This window comes from Agrilus planipennis, unplaced genomic scaffold, assembly GCF_000699045.2.
Source record: "Agrilus planipennis isolate EAB-ADULT unplaced genomic scaffold, Apla_2.0 scaffold213, whole genome shotgun sequence".
Taxonomy (NCBI): Eukaryota; Metazoa; Arthropoda; class Insecta; order Coleoptera; family Buprestidae; genus Agrilus; species Agrilus planipennis.
The window spans coordinates 208752-226536 of NW_020439124.1; the positions used below are offsets into that span (position 1 = coordinate 208752).

Here is a 17785-nt window from a genome sequence, read left to right on the forward strand (position 1 = left end):
ACGCTAGAGTAGACTCGCGAAAAGTGTATAAGACACTTTTAAGATCAACTAAATAGCTAAGCCCAAGGGAAGTCGTTCGGGGAGGCCCTCCCTAATTCCACAAGGGTGAGAAGAAACACACACGATAACGAAACGTTGAATCATGTAGAACTCGTAGGGTAAATGCAAAGCAAATTAGGAAGAATATGCAGTAAGCTAAGCGAAGAGGTAAGCAAGGTTAGACTATACTACAACTACTAAAAGTGTTATTTCTACTACTACAATACTACTACATAAAAAAAAAATAAAAACATCTACAATCAACAATTACTTCAAATTAAATGACAAACACTACTACTACATACTACAAAAAAATAAGAACATCTACAATCAACAATTACTTCAAATAAAATGAACAAAAATAAGCATGCAAAATAAAAACAAATTCAAAGTAACTACAAAAAGACTTGCAAAATAAAAAATTAATTTGAATAAAATGAACTTAATGAATTCTACTAGATAGAGCATGCAAGGTAAAGAACTAATTTAACTACGGGGTCATCTTTGTCTTCTCCAACGTCGATCTGAAACAGATACGGTGGTAACAGATTAATAAAGAGCAATTAAAATTCCTTATATCAAATATTCTCACCTTAATTAGCTGTAGACTGTAATGTTCCAAAGTTTGCAGGTGGAAAAAGCAATCCAATTCCAGGAAGAATACCGTAGCAGAAAATTCTTTATTTCAGTGGAATTCAAATAAATGTCCAGTTGCTTTCACTCATCAGTTGAAAATTAACTGCATAATGTTGCAAGGCGAAGGCGAAAACAGCGAATCAAGAATACAGCCCACGAAAAACAACACCCAAGCAGACATTGACTGTTTCAGTATGACCAAATTGAAGTTTAACTCTCTCTCGTATGTTGGATAACCTGCAGAAACGGACAAAAAGCCGTATTAATTACACTATTAATTAAGAAACACATTTAACACAACCACAAACGCACCAAAAAGAAAGTAAAACAGCTGAATTATAAAATGACAAGTTACTTTACGCCATTTTACATCACAACTATAGATCACAACATAGATATTTATTTATTTATAATGCAGACAATAGAAAACAGGTTAAAAAGAAACTCCATATATCTATGATAGATGTCAATTTATTCTGTGGAAATAAAAAGAATAGATAAATGTCAACAGAAATGCCGTAACGGATTAACAAAGAGCAATTAATATTAATGAAGTAATGTATTCTCACCTTAATTAATTGTAGAAAGTAACGTTCTGAAGTCTACCAGAAGATATAACTGCAGACAGTTTGTTGTTTCAGTTGCTTCCAAATTAACTTCTCATTGCCTCCCATTGTTACAGCAAAAATTAACTGCAGAATGTTGCAAGGTGAAGACCAAAATTCCAAAATATCAAATCAGGAATACAGTCTAGGAAAGACAACATCATTGCAGATATCTCAATCATTAAATACTACAATTAAAGAGTAAAAAATTATAATAATTATTGTCTAAAAATAGGAATACAAGATTTGAAAAAGAACAAACTAATTTGTAAATGCAACTTCATAAAATAATGACAGATTTCTTACCTTTTCCATAAATGGTCTCTTTCCAAGCTTTTTGATTTACCCTATCCATATTCATTGATAAAGTTTTAATGGAACCTGTTAAAACAATTTAATGTTAGTTATATGTTCAGTAGGTTTTTTTATTGTTTTATTATAAACGATAATTACCATTATTAACATCTTGAGTCCTATGAATTTTGCGACCAGCTCATTAGGTGCATTCTTGAAATTAACAAATTAAACTGACTACCAGAAATGTTACATCTCTAAGTAGCAAGGTCCATCTAATCCAAGGATTTATCTCGCAGCAAGCTCTATATTGTACAAAGAGAAAAAACAGTTGTTAAAACCCAAATAATATTGAATATTTTACATATTTTGGCTATAAAACCAAAGCAATTCATCACGACGTGGTCACATGAATATGAAAAATCGGCAATCATCGTCTAAAACTGTTACCAAAATTCAAAAATTCTTACGAAACCCTAATTATTCGACCTCAAGTAAACTAAAAATCTCAAAATTCACACTAGATTTGAGGACAGGCAAGATGCCAAGATGATGGAACTCCCATGTTGAAACACGAAACCAGCACGCCATCCAAGTCGTTCACGCCAAAAAAAAATTAAGCAATGGTAATCGAACCCCATCAATCACTAAATAGAAACGTATTCCACATAATCAAATTAAAATTGAATAAGGTTTAATATTAAACACCTTCAGAAATAGTCTCCGTTTAACGACAGCAGAAACGATGGTACGTCGTCTTTTGGAAGCCCATAGACAAGTCGAAGACCGAAGACAATGACATATCCCTAGACTAGGTATCCATATATCACAAGATGAAATCATAGATAAGTTGATAAGAATGAAATCGGTGGAAGACCTATAGATAAAAATCCTTTCTACACTTATGATACATAGACAATAATATGTTTTATAGGTGCGTTCAATTACGCTAACTATGACACTAACAGCATATTTTAAATACTTATACCAATTTCTAATAATTAATGCATTTATAAATATTTGATAAAGAAATAAAGATAGGTTTTATTTATAGAAATTGTAAAATGAAAACATTTGTTTTCTCCTAACTTATTTTGAGATAAATGTATGTATAAACGCACAACATTACAATAAAGCATTGTCTAGTTTAAAAATTTACTAATGAGTGTGAGGATTTGAACGAATTGTGTGTAAATAAGTATTTAAAATAGGCACCTTAATCAAACACCCCTATTCTATGTGTAATTGTATTTGAGATACATTCAATGAAAGTATTTATTATTTCTATTTAAATATATTTTTCTATCTATATGTACAGCTTTATCAAGTACCCCTATAGTATTTGTAATTGTGGTTGAAATACTTTCTAAGAAAAGTATTTATTATGTGTTTATTTTATTGTATTTTGCAAATACTTTTTCAAATACATGTAATAATTTTTTTTATCTATGAACGATTTAGAAACAATTTAACTCAACAAGTTCTTACTACAAAATTACGCTGTTTAATTCATAAAATTCATGATTTTACTCAAAAAATTTATCATACACATATATGTGGATAGAAGCATATTATTTTTTGAGACAAACAGACAATGTGACCGATGACGGGATTATAAAAAAAGGCCGTTAAAGAGATTAAGATAAAAAAAAGAGATATTACTTGTAGATAATGTTATGTTTGTAAGACTATTAAAATAAAATGCGATGGTTTTGTTAAATTGCAGAATTTAGGTATCTTTGAAAGAAAAAACTGTTACAAATTCCTCAATCGACAGAAGAATAAAAATTGATTGCTTTGTTGATTACTTAAGAAGTATCTTCTTGACTATTCCACTTTATTATATTTTTATACTCTTATCTTCCTTAATTAATAACAGAAAATTTAGTTGAAAAATAAACAGCACAATTTTCCAAAATGAAACACAGTGTTTTGCCAGTATTTTAAAGTTTGATAATTTTTATCAGAAATCGTATAAAAAATTGAATGTACAGTACACAACGTAAAAATACCCAGATCAAACAGTTACTTAAAGCAAAATGTAAAGCATTTATTTACATCAACAGTGTTTAGTGTTATGAAGTCATAATTATTTTCCTAGACTGCTTATGTAATAAATAAATTGGAATAGATTATTAAAACGTAAAAATTATGCAGCTTACACTTTTCGACTTATACTGTAACATTTTTATCTTTATCTCTACTTCTATACTACAGCGCACTCATTTAATTTCCCGCGAAAGTACGACGATAATTTGAATTAAAAATACATAGTTTTAATAAATTGTTCGTCCTTCATATAGACAACCCACTGTACTGCAAAGGATTCTCATCATCGGTGCTACAGACGCAATTCTAATTTCTTCATTAGAGTCCATTCTCAGAAAGACGGGTTAAAATATTCACTAATAAGTTTTAGTCACGACTACTTATTACATTTTGGTACTTTCAGCCCCTTTAATAAGGGATAAATTAATCTAACAAGAATAAAAAACGATATTTTTAAACACCGGTAATTATTTTTTTCACTGGTGCCTCACAATAATATTAATATATTTTATTACTTTCAGCTGGTTAATTAATTAATTAATCATGAAATAAAAAACTCCGTTTTGAAATTGGTTGTTAAAAGCGCACCACCGTAATTTCCAACTATAAAATTCTTTTCACTGGTGCCTCAGAACAATTTTTATATATTTTGGTACCTTCAGCTTGTTTAAGAATGGAAAAATTAATTTAACAGGATATAAAGGCCACGTTTTTAGATTGAGGGTTGAAGGTGCATCCTGGTAGTTACCAACTACAAAATTCTATTCAGTATTCACTGATATCTCACAACAACTTTAATACATATTGATCCTTTAGTAAGGGAGGAATTAACTTTAAATTTAATGAAAAGCTAAGAAAACTGAATCCTACCTTTCCTATGTAGTGTTGACGAATTGGAAAGTACCATTCTGGAATACCGACATTGTATTTTCTAGTTCCATAATCAATAATCTAAAACACAGAAAACTTTTTAAGAGCATTGGTCAAAGTACTGAAACAATAATAACTTTATTTTACGATTAATAAGAAAAAATTAAAACAAAAAAAAATTAAATAAAATCCTACCTTTATAAATAAGTGCATTTCAAAATAATCTTGGTAATGGCTTGTAAGGAGTTTTCCTTCATATGCAATTTGTTTGGAATACTGAAACAAAAAGAATATTATTTACCAATAGTATACTAATACGTATTTATTTGATATATCATTATAGTCAAGGATTTGTATTAAAATGGAAAAAGTAATTTACAAGATGAAATTAGTAAAACAAGACACAAAATATATTTTGTAGTCGATATATGCGCAAAATGGGTTGCCTATAATTTCAAACGGATAACATTAAAATTTATAATCAATTTACATAATTCGGTTTTTAAGTTGAGAAGCTCTTTTTATTTAAAGTTTAAACAATTTCTTGTACGAAAACACTTATTTAAAGAGACTTTTAAATTATAAGAATATTTGAATTTTTATACTTCAGCCAACTTCATGTGTGTAATATTGCATATGTAACTACAATTCAGTTAGCTAATTTCAGTACAATTATGTATATTCAACAACGGCAAAATGGCGATGGTTGAGGTGAAAAGGACGTAAAATTGTTGCAATCTATAGTGTTTGAAATGTACAATATGTGTGTATGGATAGTTGTTAAAACAGTGTAGTTTTGATTTAACAAATTGATAACTGTGTTGCTTCTCTATCATCAAGTAAGTACCATTTTTTCATTATATTCGTCGTAGTGTAATCGTGGTGTCAATGGCTACCATGCGAGGGGTCACAGGAGTTCTTTTAAAAGTTTTAGGGCGTAATTTTGAATTGCCGACAATGTCGGAGCATAACGGCTCTGGAGATGGTCCCCAGGTAACAAATATGGATGAAAAGGGCAAGTTGTCTTTAAGGATTGTACTTTCTGAAAGCGATTTATCCAACATGACGGCTACCGAATGGGCTGACCGTTGGAGGACCCAGGACGCCTACATCACGGGTCTAGAGCACAAAACGACCCAACAGGAAGGTAGATACTGTATCCACGCATACGTGGTATATTTTGACTATTATGACTATGAATTAACTTGACTTAGCATTTGTGTTGTTGTTTATGTAAGTACATAAGTACATAATAAGATGTACCTGTAGCAGTGCAGTGCTAGGCTATGCTATGCGGTGCAGTGCTGTGTCCCTAGTGCGGTGCGTGAAGTGCTAATGCGCTCGTGATTGCAGGCGAGATCGCTGATCTACGCCAGGCTCTTGAAAAGGCACGTGCCCAGCTCTCCGAATCCCAGCAGAGAGAGAAAGTCCTTGTCCGACGACTAGCCGCCAAAGAACAAGAAACTCAGGATTTTGTGGTTAGTATAGTCCCTCAGAATAAGTCATTCCTCATAAAACAGTAGTGATTCTTATGAACTCAAATCATACCTTGCAGTGTTAATAATACATTTGTGTATCGACAATTAAAACTAGTTGTTGGTGGTAATTAAGTGAAAAATTCTTTATCGGTAACAAGTGTTCCTGTGTCTGATTATGTGTCTGATGATAAAAAAATATTTCACAAATATCATAAACAATAAATTATTTGTAGAAAGTTAACATTAATTACAATTATAAAGTTTGATTCAATATTTACAGTAATAAAATTTAATAATGTTCCATATTATTAAGTGAATTTTTAAATAGTTCATAAGAATCACTATTGATCGTGTTTAATTTGTCACATCAACATCTTGTTTTCCTTAGTAAGTTGCACATGTATGTTGATTAGTTAATTTTTTTTCTTACACTATTACATTATAGGTACAGGAAATTAATAATACGTAAGTATTGAAATAGGTAAATTGAAAAGGAAATTGGAAGCTCTTGTATGATGGTTTGAGTGGTAAACTAGATGTAAAGTACTGTATTCAAACTGCTAATATAAATTCCTAATTACAATTTAATCTATTTTAAATTGTTTTAATGATTTTTGTTAATAGCTATAAGTGAATAATAGTGAAATATATAAACGGGCTATTAAATTCTTATTGATAATAATATACTTAATTTTGTTAGTGTCAGGTAAATGAACTGAAAAGTGCCCAGGCCCCAACCAGCACCTCTTTACGTTCAGCTTTGTTGGACCCTGCAGTAAACAGCCTTCTGCACTTGCTACGAAATGAACTTCAAGCGACTCGGTTGCGTCTAGAAGACACACAGAATGAATTATCTGCATGGAAATTTACCCCAGATTCTAACACTGGCAAACGCCTTATGGCCAAATGCCGACTCCTCTACCAAGAAAACGAGGAGCTCGGTAAGATTACGTCCTCAGGTCGCGTAGCCCTTCTAGAGGGCGACCTCGAGCTTCAAAAAAAATTCTCCGAAGAGGTGCGTCAATCTCAATTAGAGCTCGATTCCTTCCTTGCGGACCTTGACGAAGACGTGGAAGGCATGCAGAGTACAATATTGTTCCTGCAGCAAGAGTTGCGCAAGACGAAGGACACGGTGGCGATGTTGCAAAAAGAAAATGCCGGCTTGAAAGCGACCATGATACAAAACGGACGCGCGAATGGTGATACGACAAATAGTAGTTGTGTTGTTGTAAAATGTGAACGACTGGACAGGACGACGGACAGCGAGTCCGATGGCGGAGAACGGACCCGAATCAAACGCGTTCGCCGGTCGTCGGTGCTTAGCATCGACTACAACGAAGATGACACCTTGGTGATAAACGCCAACGGCGATGTGGCCATGTCCTCCGATCCGGAGTAACAGCCTAGTTAATAACGAATTCTGAAATTAATTTAAGTGGTAAGGGACTGTGTCTTGTTCTAAAAGATTCGTTTAAACATTAAGAGTAAAAAATTAAATTCGCAGTTTCAAAGACTCTCAGGGTGTTATGTTAAAGAGTTATCCGAAATCAATTTACCACCAAAAATGGGGTCCTCTTCTCTTATTGGGGAAATTTCAGAATAATGTTAACTCGACTGTAATAATAAACCCACACTGGACGGACATCATTTCACCCCCGTGTACATATTATACATACAAAAATAATGATTATTTAGAACGTACAGGACATACACATACGTTATAATGTTTTGAATATCGTTTTTTAACTTCGTTTTTATTATGTAACGAATTATGGGGGCACGTACATGATCAGTGAGGATGATTTAGTTAATTAGTAAGTTGGTTATTGTATTTTACAAAGTGGACTTTAAAGATGGAACGTTTTTTTGTATGTTTAAGAAATGTATATATTTAAATAAGGTCGTAGGTATTTGCAAGCTTTTGTATTTAATTTAATAATATAAACCAGAGTAGAGGAATTGAAATCTTATTGAATTAATGGATCCTTGAGCCTGGTCACTTTTTTGTTATAATGTTTGGTTAATTTAAATGTTTGTGCGTATTAGTAGGTTATTTATTCCTGAAATTTTGAGTAGGAAGTTAACACAGCTTTACGAGTTAATAAGAGGTCTTATTTTTATAATAATTTTGTACTTCTAGTAAATAATTGAATGAAATGTAATTAAAAAAATACAATTTGACAGTAAAATCTGATAGCAACAGTAAAATACTTTTCTGTAATGTGTAGCATACATTAGAGCTCAGGGATATATTAATTCTAGTAGTAATTTGTCAAAAAAAATAATACAAGACGTACAATTTCAGGTGTTATTGCTATCAATTTTTACATAGCTGCAACCTTTACATTAATAAATTAGATATTTTCTAACAAAAATAAAAGTTGAAAGTTCTTCCACTTTACAAAATTACAGTAACCAACTAGTTTAAAAACGATCTGTTACTTCCTCATTGACCATTATTATTTTGTTTTTGCAATGAAGGCTGTTCTACAGTCTATTTTTTAAAGAAACATTTAATGAGGCATTTTTTAATACGTTCTTATTAAGCTCGAGAATTATACGAACATAACTGACGGTCCTATAATTTATAATTAATTAGATTTTTAATTTTATAACATAAACTATTGTTTCAAGTTACAAGAGAACTACCATTGGCTCTTAATACTAACAGTGTTAGTTTCACAAGTCCAATCAAGTCCATTAGTTACTAATGGTCTAGCCCAGAAGTTAATGGATGGTTTCTTAGAAATATTAATAATATTTGTAAATTTATTAATAAATCAATCATTCAAGTATTCGAGTTGTATTAATAAAAGCTTACCTTTAACTAGGACCAATAAAAATAACTGCGAGATAATAGCACTGTAATTTTTTTTAGTTTAACTACATGAGATAGGAATGAATTCTCAAGAACATCAATAACCAAAAATTTTTGGTTCAGAGACTGTTGAAATGAAAGTCAGCTAAGGTTGTTTGAATTATGAATGAACTTGAAAACTGTGCAAAATAAGTAATTGCTGATTATTATTAAGAAATTAGCATTATATATTTCAAATTTTATGTGGAATTCTTTCATTGTATTTTGACACTTTTAAACCATAAAACTAAAAATTTATATACTGTTTCAAATGACTTGCAATTCATTTAATAAACACAAAACTAAGTACTTAATTGAAAAAAAATTATTAGAATAAATAAGCAAAAAACATAACCTATACTTAAAATATAGAGCTAAAACAAAACCATAGAACAAGACAATTGGTCAGCAATGATGATAACCATTCAGTCAATACGTGATAATTTTTATCTACGAAAGTTAATCATTTTATTGTTAATTTGCAATATATTTAATAATAAATCGACAATCAGCTTTTTCCTTTTCTATTTAATTAGTGAATGTGCATTAAAGCTAAACTTAAACTGCATTTAGGATTATAACAATAAATGAACAATCACACTGTTATTTAGTTACATTTCGATCAATCAGTTTATGGTTTGTTTTGACGTTGTTGACCTTGTATAACAGCTGTCCAAACGACCAAAGGAGCCGGTGACAGTTGAAATTACGATTTAATACATTTTAAGTGCATTTATTAATATAAAAAGTCAAAATGAACGGTCTTACTCTTCGTCGTCTTACTACAGCAGCTTTGAAGTAAGTTAATTTGTTTTTATTATTTAGAGAATGCAAAAAGTATCTGTTATTCATAAGGAATGATCTTTATGATTACATAAGTTTTTACCAGTTTGCTAAATTTGTTTATATAGAAATGTTCGAGCAAAACATGATCTTCCTGAACTACCCTATGAATATGATGCGTTAGAACCTGTTATTTCTAAAGACATTATGAACCTACACCACGACAAACATCATAGAACTTATGTAACAAATCTTAATGCTGCTGAAGAAAAATTAAAATCTGCTATAGAAAAGGGAGATGTGAAGTAAGTGAACCTGTTGTTTTTTATATTAGAAATGTAACATTGCAAATGTTACTTTGTCCTTGCAGTGGAGTTGCTGCATTATCATCAGCAATAAAATTCAATGGTGGAGGTCATATTAACCACTCAATTTTCTGGAAAAATCTGTCTCCTACATCAACTAAACCTATTGGAGAATTATGTTGTGCTATAGACAGTAATTTTGGTTCTTTTGATAAGTTTCAACAAGCATTTAGTGCTATAACAGTTGCAGTTCAGGGCTCCGGCTGGGGCTGGTTAGGATATGATCCAAAATCTAGTATGTGTTACTTTCTTAATATTATGTGTTTTGTAACCATTTAAATTCCCATGTAACTTATTCATAATTAGTTTGGTAAATGTTTGCTTAAAGAACTTCCTCCTACTAATTGCGAATTATAAATTTACTTTGAGTGGACCATACATACTACATTTACAATTGGTAATTATTGAATATTCCTGTTAGGTAATTATAAATCATGAATTTTCCTGACTTTGTTGAACTAATTTTGATTCGCAGCTTAGTAGACTGCCCCTACCAATTAAAATATTAAAAAATGCGAGCCTTATTACAGTAATTGCCAACTATATGTAACATAACCCCCAGTAAAGAGTTAAATTTGTATGAATATATTAGCGGGGTATTGATTGAACAGATAATACGTACTATTTTTTTGTTTTCATTTTAATACCTTTATCTTAGAAATGATTCTCATACCTAATAAGATGTTACGCACAAGCAAAATTATGAAAAATTTAATAACTGAACAAATTTGTTTTAGATTCTTTGCAACTTGTATCAATGCCTAATCAAGACGCATTGGAACCTACCACTGGATTGATACCCTTGTTAGGGATCGACGTATGGGAACACGCTTATTATTTGCAATACAAAAATAACAGAGCAGCATATGTGAAGGCGATTTTTGATATTATTAATTGGGACGATGTTTCTCATCGATACATTCAGGCGCTGCGTAATAAAAAATGTTAATTAATCAAAATCAAATCTCATACATAAGCTTATATTATATCAACTCTTTAGTGTGTATGATTAAAGTTTTAGTCATTTTAAAATAAAGGGAATGTATGTATATGTATATTATTTTCTTATTGGTAAAAAATACCTGGGCAGGACTTGAGTATGAATCAAAATGACCGACCCCCTATTAGAAAAGCCCATAAGTAGAAGAACATAATGGTAATAGTTGCTCATGACAGAAACCACCTGTTCAAAAGTTTTAAGATCTTTACCATGGCAAACGTATGACTTTAAAGCCTTAAGCTTTGATAATATCTGCAAGTATAAGTTAAATCAGTGGTTTCCAAAATTTTCAATTATGTTAACCCCACGACCTATTACGAAAACTGATTTTACCCTTTTATAAATATTCTTACAGAAAGCAGTGCATACAAACGAAAATTGTCCTTATTTTATTCGTTGTCTACTATTTTATAACAACTTGTTGTTTTTTTTTTTCAAGACTTTGCACTCAACGAAACCGAAAAAAAGGTCTTTTCTAATTTTTTACGCCCTTTTGATAGATGAAATATAAGTATTTCAATACATGCATACCTGGAGTATAAAAAAAAAACAAAAAAGTTTCATATTAGTATTTTTCAATTCATTTTTTAAACTATAATATTTTATTACACACCTTAACATAAGGAACAAATGTAGTAAAAAGGTATATAAAATTTTATTTACAAAAATATTAATTTAATAGTTTGTTTTTAAAAACAAACTACATTACAATTATTACTTACACATGCACACACACGTAATACTGGTTACAAAAAAAATATATAATATATAAGTATATACAGATATATAAATATCTACTATCACATATTTTAAGAAAATATTTAACAAAGTGACAATTTATTAATTAATGAAAACGCGATTCTCAGACTTTAGTGACGGTTTGACTTTTATGTCGAAATACCGGTTTCAAAACTTTATTCCAACTCTTAAAAGTTTTTTCTGAAAAGACCCACAAAGATGCAAAAATGGCACTTAGGAATTGCATCGCAATTTTCATCAGGAGTACGACAAAGTTGTCGAAGAAATTACATAAAAGGCTCACGAATAAAGGCACGCAGATTCCTACACTTATCACACTTAATCTCAAAATGAGTCTTTCTAATTTGTACGGGGATCTCCCGGCACATACTAAAGCTTTGCGCACATTTTTCAGCGCCGTCGACATCATAAGCGCCAATGCGCAACCCAAAGTGATCGTACAAAGTTCGAAAATGATAAGAATCGAACTCGATACGAAACAAAACCCGAACGTTTTATTAGATTCGATATTTTTATACATTAATGAATTAATAATCGGTATCATCGACAAGGTCCAAATGAGCGCGTGTAATCGCGTCGAAATATTTTCAATGGCCTCCGTTGACCATTCTTTGGCTGCTGTTAAATACCACACGAAACAAAAAACGCTCCACCACAAACAAACAGCGACATCGATGTAGATTATAATCAACGCGAAACAAACGCACGAAAGATTTTCCGTGGGTTTTTCGATGTTATTCGCAACGCAAGTTAAAGGGCCCACTATCCACTGAACGACGGTGACGAGAGACCTTATAAATCCGCACAGGGCGAGGTACAGTATAGGACGAGCTGGCCACCGGAAACGTTTCGGTTGAATAAAAAACGTTAGCAAAGCAAATGTAGTAATCAAAAGGCACGTAAGAGACCAAACGGCGGTCCAAACCTGTAATAATTATTTAAACGTTAAATGAATTGGTTAATAAATACCTTCACCAAAGAACTTAATTAAACGTTAATATATAAAATTAACATTCAACCCTCTATAAATTACTTCAAATTAACGAGAAAAAAATTGCTGCTGCTGTCACACTTTCGTCGGGAATCGAACCCGGGACCTTTGGCATTATGCGCCAATGCTCTAACCACTAACCTACGAGAGGTTACAGCAGAAACAACGACGAAACGCGTATACTAAGTTAATTTAACCTCTCAAGTATAAAAAATAAATTTTATCAAAGAAGCTCTATATAGAAGGTTCCATTGGCTACGCATTGCAGTTCTGGACAATCTACTAAGCCTGTGAGTCAAAGGTTATAGCTGTTTTCAAGGTTCAGGAGTAATAGTGGCGCTTAATATGCAAAGGGTTTGCCAGGTACAGGTTTAGGTTTTGTCACATGCAACGTAATGTAGGAAATTTTAATAAAGCAAGGTTTGCTTTAAGACAAGGTAACGTCACCATAACAAACACACCCAACCCTAATTCTATACCATAAAGACCTTCCTGAAGGATTCGTGTGAAGTTGGAATTGGGTACACCTAAATTACAAAAACTTTTAAACCTTACCTCGTATAATACTTTCTTCGACGTATCTTTCAATAAAACTTGACTAGTGCACTCCTTCACACATCGCCCTTCTTTATAAACAGTATTGGTAGGACAACGCCTGGGATTAATTGCAAATGCGGATAAAAAGTCGGTGGGGGCATGGTCGATCTTCAAAGTATTTTCTATGCCATTTTCTGGGGGCTGTTGCATGCAAAGATCTGGAGGCTCGGGAAATCTAAATTGTCAAACAAAATAAAAGACATACAAACAACAGGAAAATAACAATTTTAAATTACAACATTTACAAGAACAAAGAAATCTAACATTAAGTAACAAAGTAGTAAAAAAGAACCTTGAGCAGTTAAGTTCGGCAGGCCATGTGAGCCCAGCTTTAGCTATCGCCGCTTGGCAACTGTTGTGAACTTCCTCGCATAGTCCCCGACAGGCCGGGACTGCCCCGGGAACGTGTTCCGAACAGAGAGGAACGAAAACAGAACAAACGAACATGCGGAGAAATGGTGAACATTCGTTTTGTAAAAGTCCCGAAAATTCTTGTAACTGAAACAAAGAGAAATCAAAATTAGTTTAAATTTATCGACATACGATATAGTTCCTAATTCTAGTACGTAAAAAATTTTTACTAACTTTTGCCTTGTAAAAGTAGTATTTTTATAACATAAAGATGTAAATCTTGTGGATAAGGTAATCTAGCAGCAATAGTAAGTAGTTAGTGTTTAAGAAGTTGAGGATTATTAATATGAATACACATTGTTGTTTAAAAATAATTTCTCGTTATAATATTCATAATTTATACATGCGGAAAATACTTTCATAAAACAAGTTCTTCCCCCCCTATCAGTCACTGTGAGCTCGAAACTGTTGTTAGCACCATTGCTTCGAGTGGTAGAAATTCACTTTTGTGATCAATTTGTTTAATCAATTTTTTGCTGTTAAAAATGTTTGAAAAATTAAATTTAAAGAAATTGTTTGTAAATAGGTATGCAACACATCGTACACTTCAGCATAAGAAATTGCAGATATTAACTACGTAATACTATTTTGCTCTGTTCTGACAGCACTCATAATTTCTTTTATATATAACATTATCAGCAGTTTTATTCATGTATGTGCATACTTTTGCCTTGATATCAATTAAAATATTTCAAAGGTGTTTTTATTGATGAGTTCTGTTATCGATTACTGAGTGGTGTTGTATATAGAGCATCTCCGTTAGAATTGTCTCTAGATTCGTATAGTTTTTTATTGTTTGGAGAGAATATTGTTCTGGAATTGGCCCATTGATTAGGCAAATTAATTTCTGCAGCATGAACTGAATTGGTCCGATGTTGACCGAGGTGCCGGATCTAAACATCACGTTAGATAATTCGCTCAGTGGTTCTTGATAAACATTGCAAGCTTNGTACTAACTAAAATAAATTTAACACACAAAAACCCCAGTCTAAGCAAGCAACGCTGTGTATAAAACACTAAAGTGCTTAGGTAAACATATGTTCAAGAATTTATTTACTTTATCTCATGTAGATTCCGTAGAAGTCGTTTTTTAGCATACAAAAAGTGTCAGATAAAGTTGCTAATTTGTGAGCGCCAACAGCTTGTGTAATTCGCCCCTTTTCTACTGCGAACAGAAAAGGCGGTAAAAATTAAAAGCGCTTCCAGTTAAAATACTTAAATCTGGACGTTTTTTAGGGTAGCCAGGTGATAATGACCAAAGAAAACTTTCCTTAATACCTAATGTCTGTAAAGAATCCGGGCTCTAATTAAATATGGAAACGAAGATGTTGAAGGATCACATACACACACACATGTGTGACGCCTTCACACAGATACAAATACACCCATGCGTAGGTATGTGTTTATCCTCCTGCGGCATCGTCAGTCAAATTTAAAAGGGTTCTTTTTCCTGGAAGGGCTCGGCTTATTTGGCTTGAAACCGTTGTTGTAATAATAGGGCTTCGAAACGATTTTAATGTGTATTATTAAGGAAGATGGAGAACACTATAACATCACATTGTTCGCTCTAAGAAGAGGACCATGGCTTTTTTTATATACATATTTGATTGGCTAGGTATTTAACTTTTCTAGAGGTAACAATATGGTAAAAATTAATAGTCTACGAACATTTCTAAGAAAAATGATCAGTAATAAATTTGAAAATTTCTCTAACGATAATAGAAATTTTAAAGGGTCTATGTATGTACTTGTGCAGGTCAAAACTACCAAATCAAAGAATGGGCCACTTCTACTTTTTTATTTTAGGAGAAAGATTGAATATTATTGCTCCTTTTTATGGTCTAATAACAGGGGTTTAAAGGAAATTTTTAAATCAAACTTGATTCTTGACTCACCAGTTGCGGAAGTGCGGAAGTTGTAACCGCGAGTGCACCGTGTTGTAAAGTGACGTCACACAACTGCGTGCGCTTGAAAGAGATTCAAAATTGACGTAACTTCGACAGTTCTAGATACCTATTGTACGTCTGTTTGAATAAAACACTAAAGGACGTCTTTCTAGACCTACAGACTTCATTGTGTCAAAGCATCAGCTAATTGTAACTACGTATCAATTGATGGCCTCAATTTATAAATAGCCAGAGATAAACGATGTATCCTGAAAATAAAATATCTTCAAATACCTAGTTTTATTATATCGGAGCGATTGTAAGAAAAATCCTAATAAGCATCATCGTAATCTTTCTTGGACGACAGACACATCGGTAGGTAGCAAGGTATAATAACAAGTAGTAGAATGAAGAGCAAAAAGTTGGAGGGGCTGAACCAGACAGTGGGTAATGACAGGGCGGCATCTTTCAAGGCGCCTAAGTCAGCTTTATTACCTTTAGAGAAGTTCTACCTGACCCGGGGGCTTGTTCAGGCGTGTATAACATACCGCATACAAAGAACTCCGCGACTAATAACAACGGCGACGGGTCGAAGACCAACGCACGAAGAAGAAGATGCAGATGGTAATGATGAAAAGCTTCTTTCTTTCGGCACAAATAAGCTGTTTCAGGTGGTGGTAGGTATATGGTGGTTGGTGGCTGTTTGAACGTCTATTCCGACAATGCCAATTTCACACTGGAACATGTTTGCCAAAAGGGAATGAATAGGGCCCCTATAATCTTCTCTGTTTTTCTTGTTATACGAACCCCATCTACTTCAAATAGATCACGGATTTTGTTACAACACCGGGCTCACGAAAGAATTTTTATTCAGGAAATAACCAGAAACGTTCCGATTTTGGTTCCATCCACGTACCACCGTTTCGTATTAAATTACGGTTTGAACCTGAATGGGTCAAAAGGTCGCGATATTTAGCTATTGCTGTACCTAAATATGACGACCAATGGAACATTTTCATCGTTTTCATAAACTAATATCTAACAATTTTTTGACTCAATCTCCTTCCACACTTTGGTATGTTATGACAGACTGAGAGATTCAAAAGTAAAATGTTATGAATTAAATGGGTAATATAATACAGAGGGTGATATGTAAGTCGACAGGAAATACTTAGAGGTGAGACAGGTATTTGGTAGGGCATCTTCTCAAACATGAAGGGAACAAGAAGCAGAAACAGAAGTTAAGGGGGGCAGAGATAGACCCAGATAGACGTTAAAGGTAGTGTCCGACCGAAACTGGTTTTTACGACCGAAACCGAAACCGAATTTCGGCAACGGTTTCAGTTTCGGCCGAAACCGAAACTTCATCAAGGATCATGTTTTGAGAGAAAAATAAAGAAAACGTTATTACAGTCAGTTTTATTTTTTTATCTTTAAATCACATAGCTCTGCAGTCTTTGATATTTTCACTTATTGATAATCAAATCAAAATCAACATAACAACCCCTCGTTTAAGGAAATACTTTAATTGCGCCTTAAAAATACTTAAAATAGGTGAGATGTTTATTTGAGTAAGTATAGTAGACTAGACTCATTTTTCTTTTGAAGATTATCCTTTTTTATGCCTATGTCTACTAATCTACTTCGCTTGGATGGAATTTAACGCGCCGAACATGACCGAGCAGAGCACGAGAACTCCCGAACGCAGTTTCGGTTTCGGTCGTAGTTTCGGCAAGTTTGCCGCCGAAACCGAAACTCGTTTTTTTGCTGAAACTCTACCGAAACCGAAACCGAACTTTCGGTCGGACACTAGTTAACGGTATTGGTTGCTTTAGTTTTCCAGAAATGCAAAGATTGGCTTCAGTTAGGATAGGTACTAAAAACTTGAAAGAAACTGGAAACTGGTAGTACAGCGGTACGCTTCATTTAGAAATGAAGTTTCAATATTTCACAATTACTCATTTGGGGCCATCCATAAATTACGTCACACGAATTTCATGATTTTTTGACCCCTCCACCGTCCTTGTCACATCTGATGACATTTGTGAGACCCCCCTTCCTAGTGACGTCACATATTTTACAATTTTTACATCTAGAAATTATTGAATTAAAACAGCAGTTCCGAAATTAGTTTTATTTCTATTTAAATTATTTAATAAAATTAA

General features: G+C 32.8%; 3 protein-coding genes and 2 long non-coding RNA genes across 10 annotated transcripts in view; 2 read left to right on the top strand and 3 right to left on the bottom strand.

Moving 5' to 3' along the window:
* Positions 1-525: 525 nt before the first annotated feature.
* On the bottom strand, positions 526-2512 carry LOC108738859. Of its 4 annotated transcripts, XR_003231748.1 has the most exons (7): positions 2283-2510; positions 2094-2221; positions 1734-1879; positions 1587-1661; positions 1245-1468; positions 632-912; positions 526-563 (listed from the first exon to the last, which is right to left on the bottom strand). It is a non-coding gene; the product is annotated as an uncharacterized LOC108738859 (long non-coding RNA). The 4 variants fall into 4 exon arrangements; XR_001938046.2 differs by having other exon boundaries at positions 1734-2221; positions 2283-2512; XR_001938047.2 differs by lacking the exon at positions 2094-2221 and having other exon boundaries at positions 2283-2504.
* A 1661-nt stretch (positions 2513-4173) lies between these two features.
* Positions 4174-9130, bottom strand: LOC108738860. Its single transcript, XR_001938050.2, has 3 exons — positions 8793-9130; positions 4689-4769; positions 4174-4574 (listed from the first exon to the last, which is right to left on the bottom strand). It is a non-coding gene; the product is annotated as an uncharacterized LOC108738860 (long non-coding RNA).
* LOC108738858 (pre-mRNA-splicing regulator female-lethal(2)D) lies at positions 5162-8766 on the top strand. Of its 2 annotated transcripts, XM_018472464.2 has the most exons (5): positions 5162-5332; positions 5422-5640; positions 5847-5971; positions 6672-7409; positions 8606-8766. In XM_018472464.2, the coding sequence occupies exons 2-4, from the start codon at positions 5451-5453 to the stop codon at positions 7368-7370; spliced, it is 1014 nt and encodes a 337-aa protein (XP_018327966.1). In that variant the 5' UTR covers positions 5162-5332; positions 5422-5450; the 3' UTR covers positions 7371-7409; positions 8606-8766. The 2 variants fall into 2 exon arrangements, with proteins under 2 accessions (XP_018327966.1, XP_018327965.1); XM_018472463.2 differs by lacking the exon at positions 8606-8766 and having other exon boundaries at positions 6672-7761.
* A 347-nt stretch (positions 9131-9477) lies between the features above and the next one.
* Positions 9478-11031, top strand: LOC112905396 (superoxide dismutase [Mn], mitochondrial). Its single transcript, XM_025977741.1, has 4 exons — positions 9478-9626; positions 9740-9916; positions 9982-10211; positions 10714-11031. Exons 1-4 carry the CDS (start codon positions 9583-9585, stop codon positions 10923-10925), a joined length of 663 nt encoding a protein of 220 aa, XP_025833526.1. The 5' UTR covers positions 9478-9582; the 3' UTR covers positions 10926-11031.
* Positions 11032-11685: 654 nt separating this feature from the next.
* Positions 11686-17785, bottom strand: part of LOC108738869 (frizzled-4-like) — a 23478-nt gene continuing 17378 nt past the window's right edge. Inside the window, exons 2-4 of one of the 2 annotated variants that reach the window (XM_018472485.2) lie at positions 13616-13821; positions 13282-13498; positions 11686-12660 (exon numbers count right to left, since the gene is read on the bottom strand). In XM_018472485.2, coding sequence (XP_018327987.1) covers positions 11839-12660; positions 13282-13498; positions 13616-13770 — 1194 coding nt within the window. In that variant the 5' untranslated portion in view covers positions 13771-13821 and the 3' untranslated portion in view covers positions 11686-11838. The remainder of the gene's footprint in view (positions 12661-13281; positions 13499-13615; positions 13822-17785) is intronic. The other variant, XM_018472484.2, reaches the window with a different exon arrangement.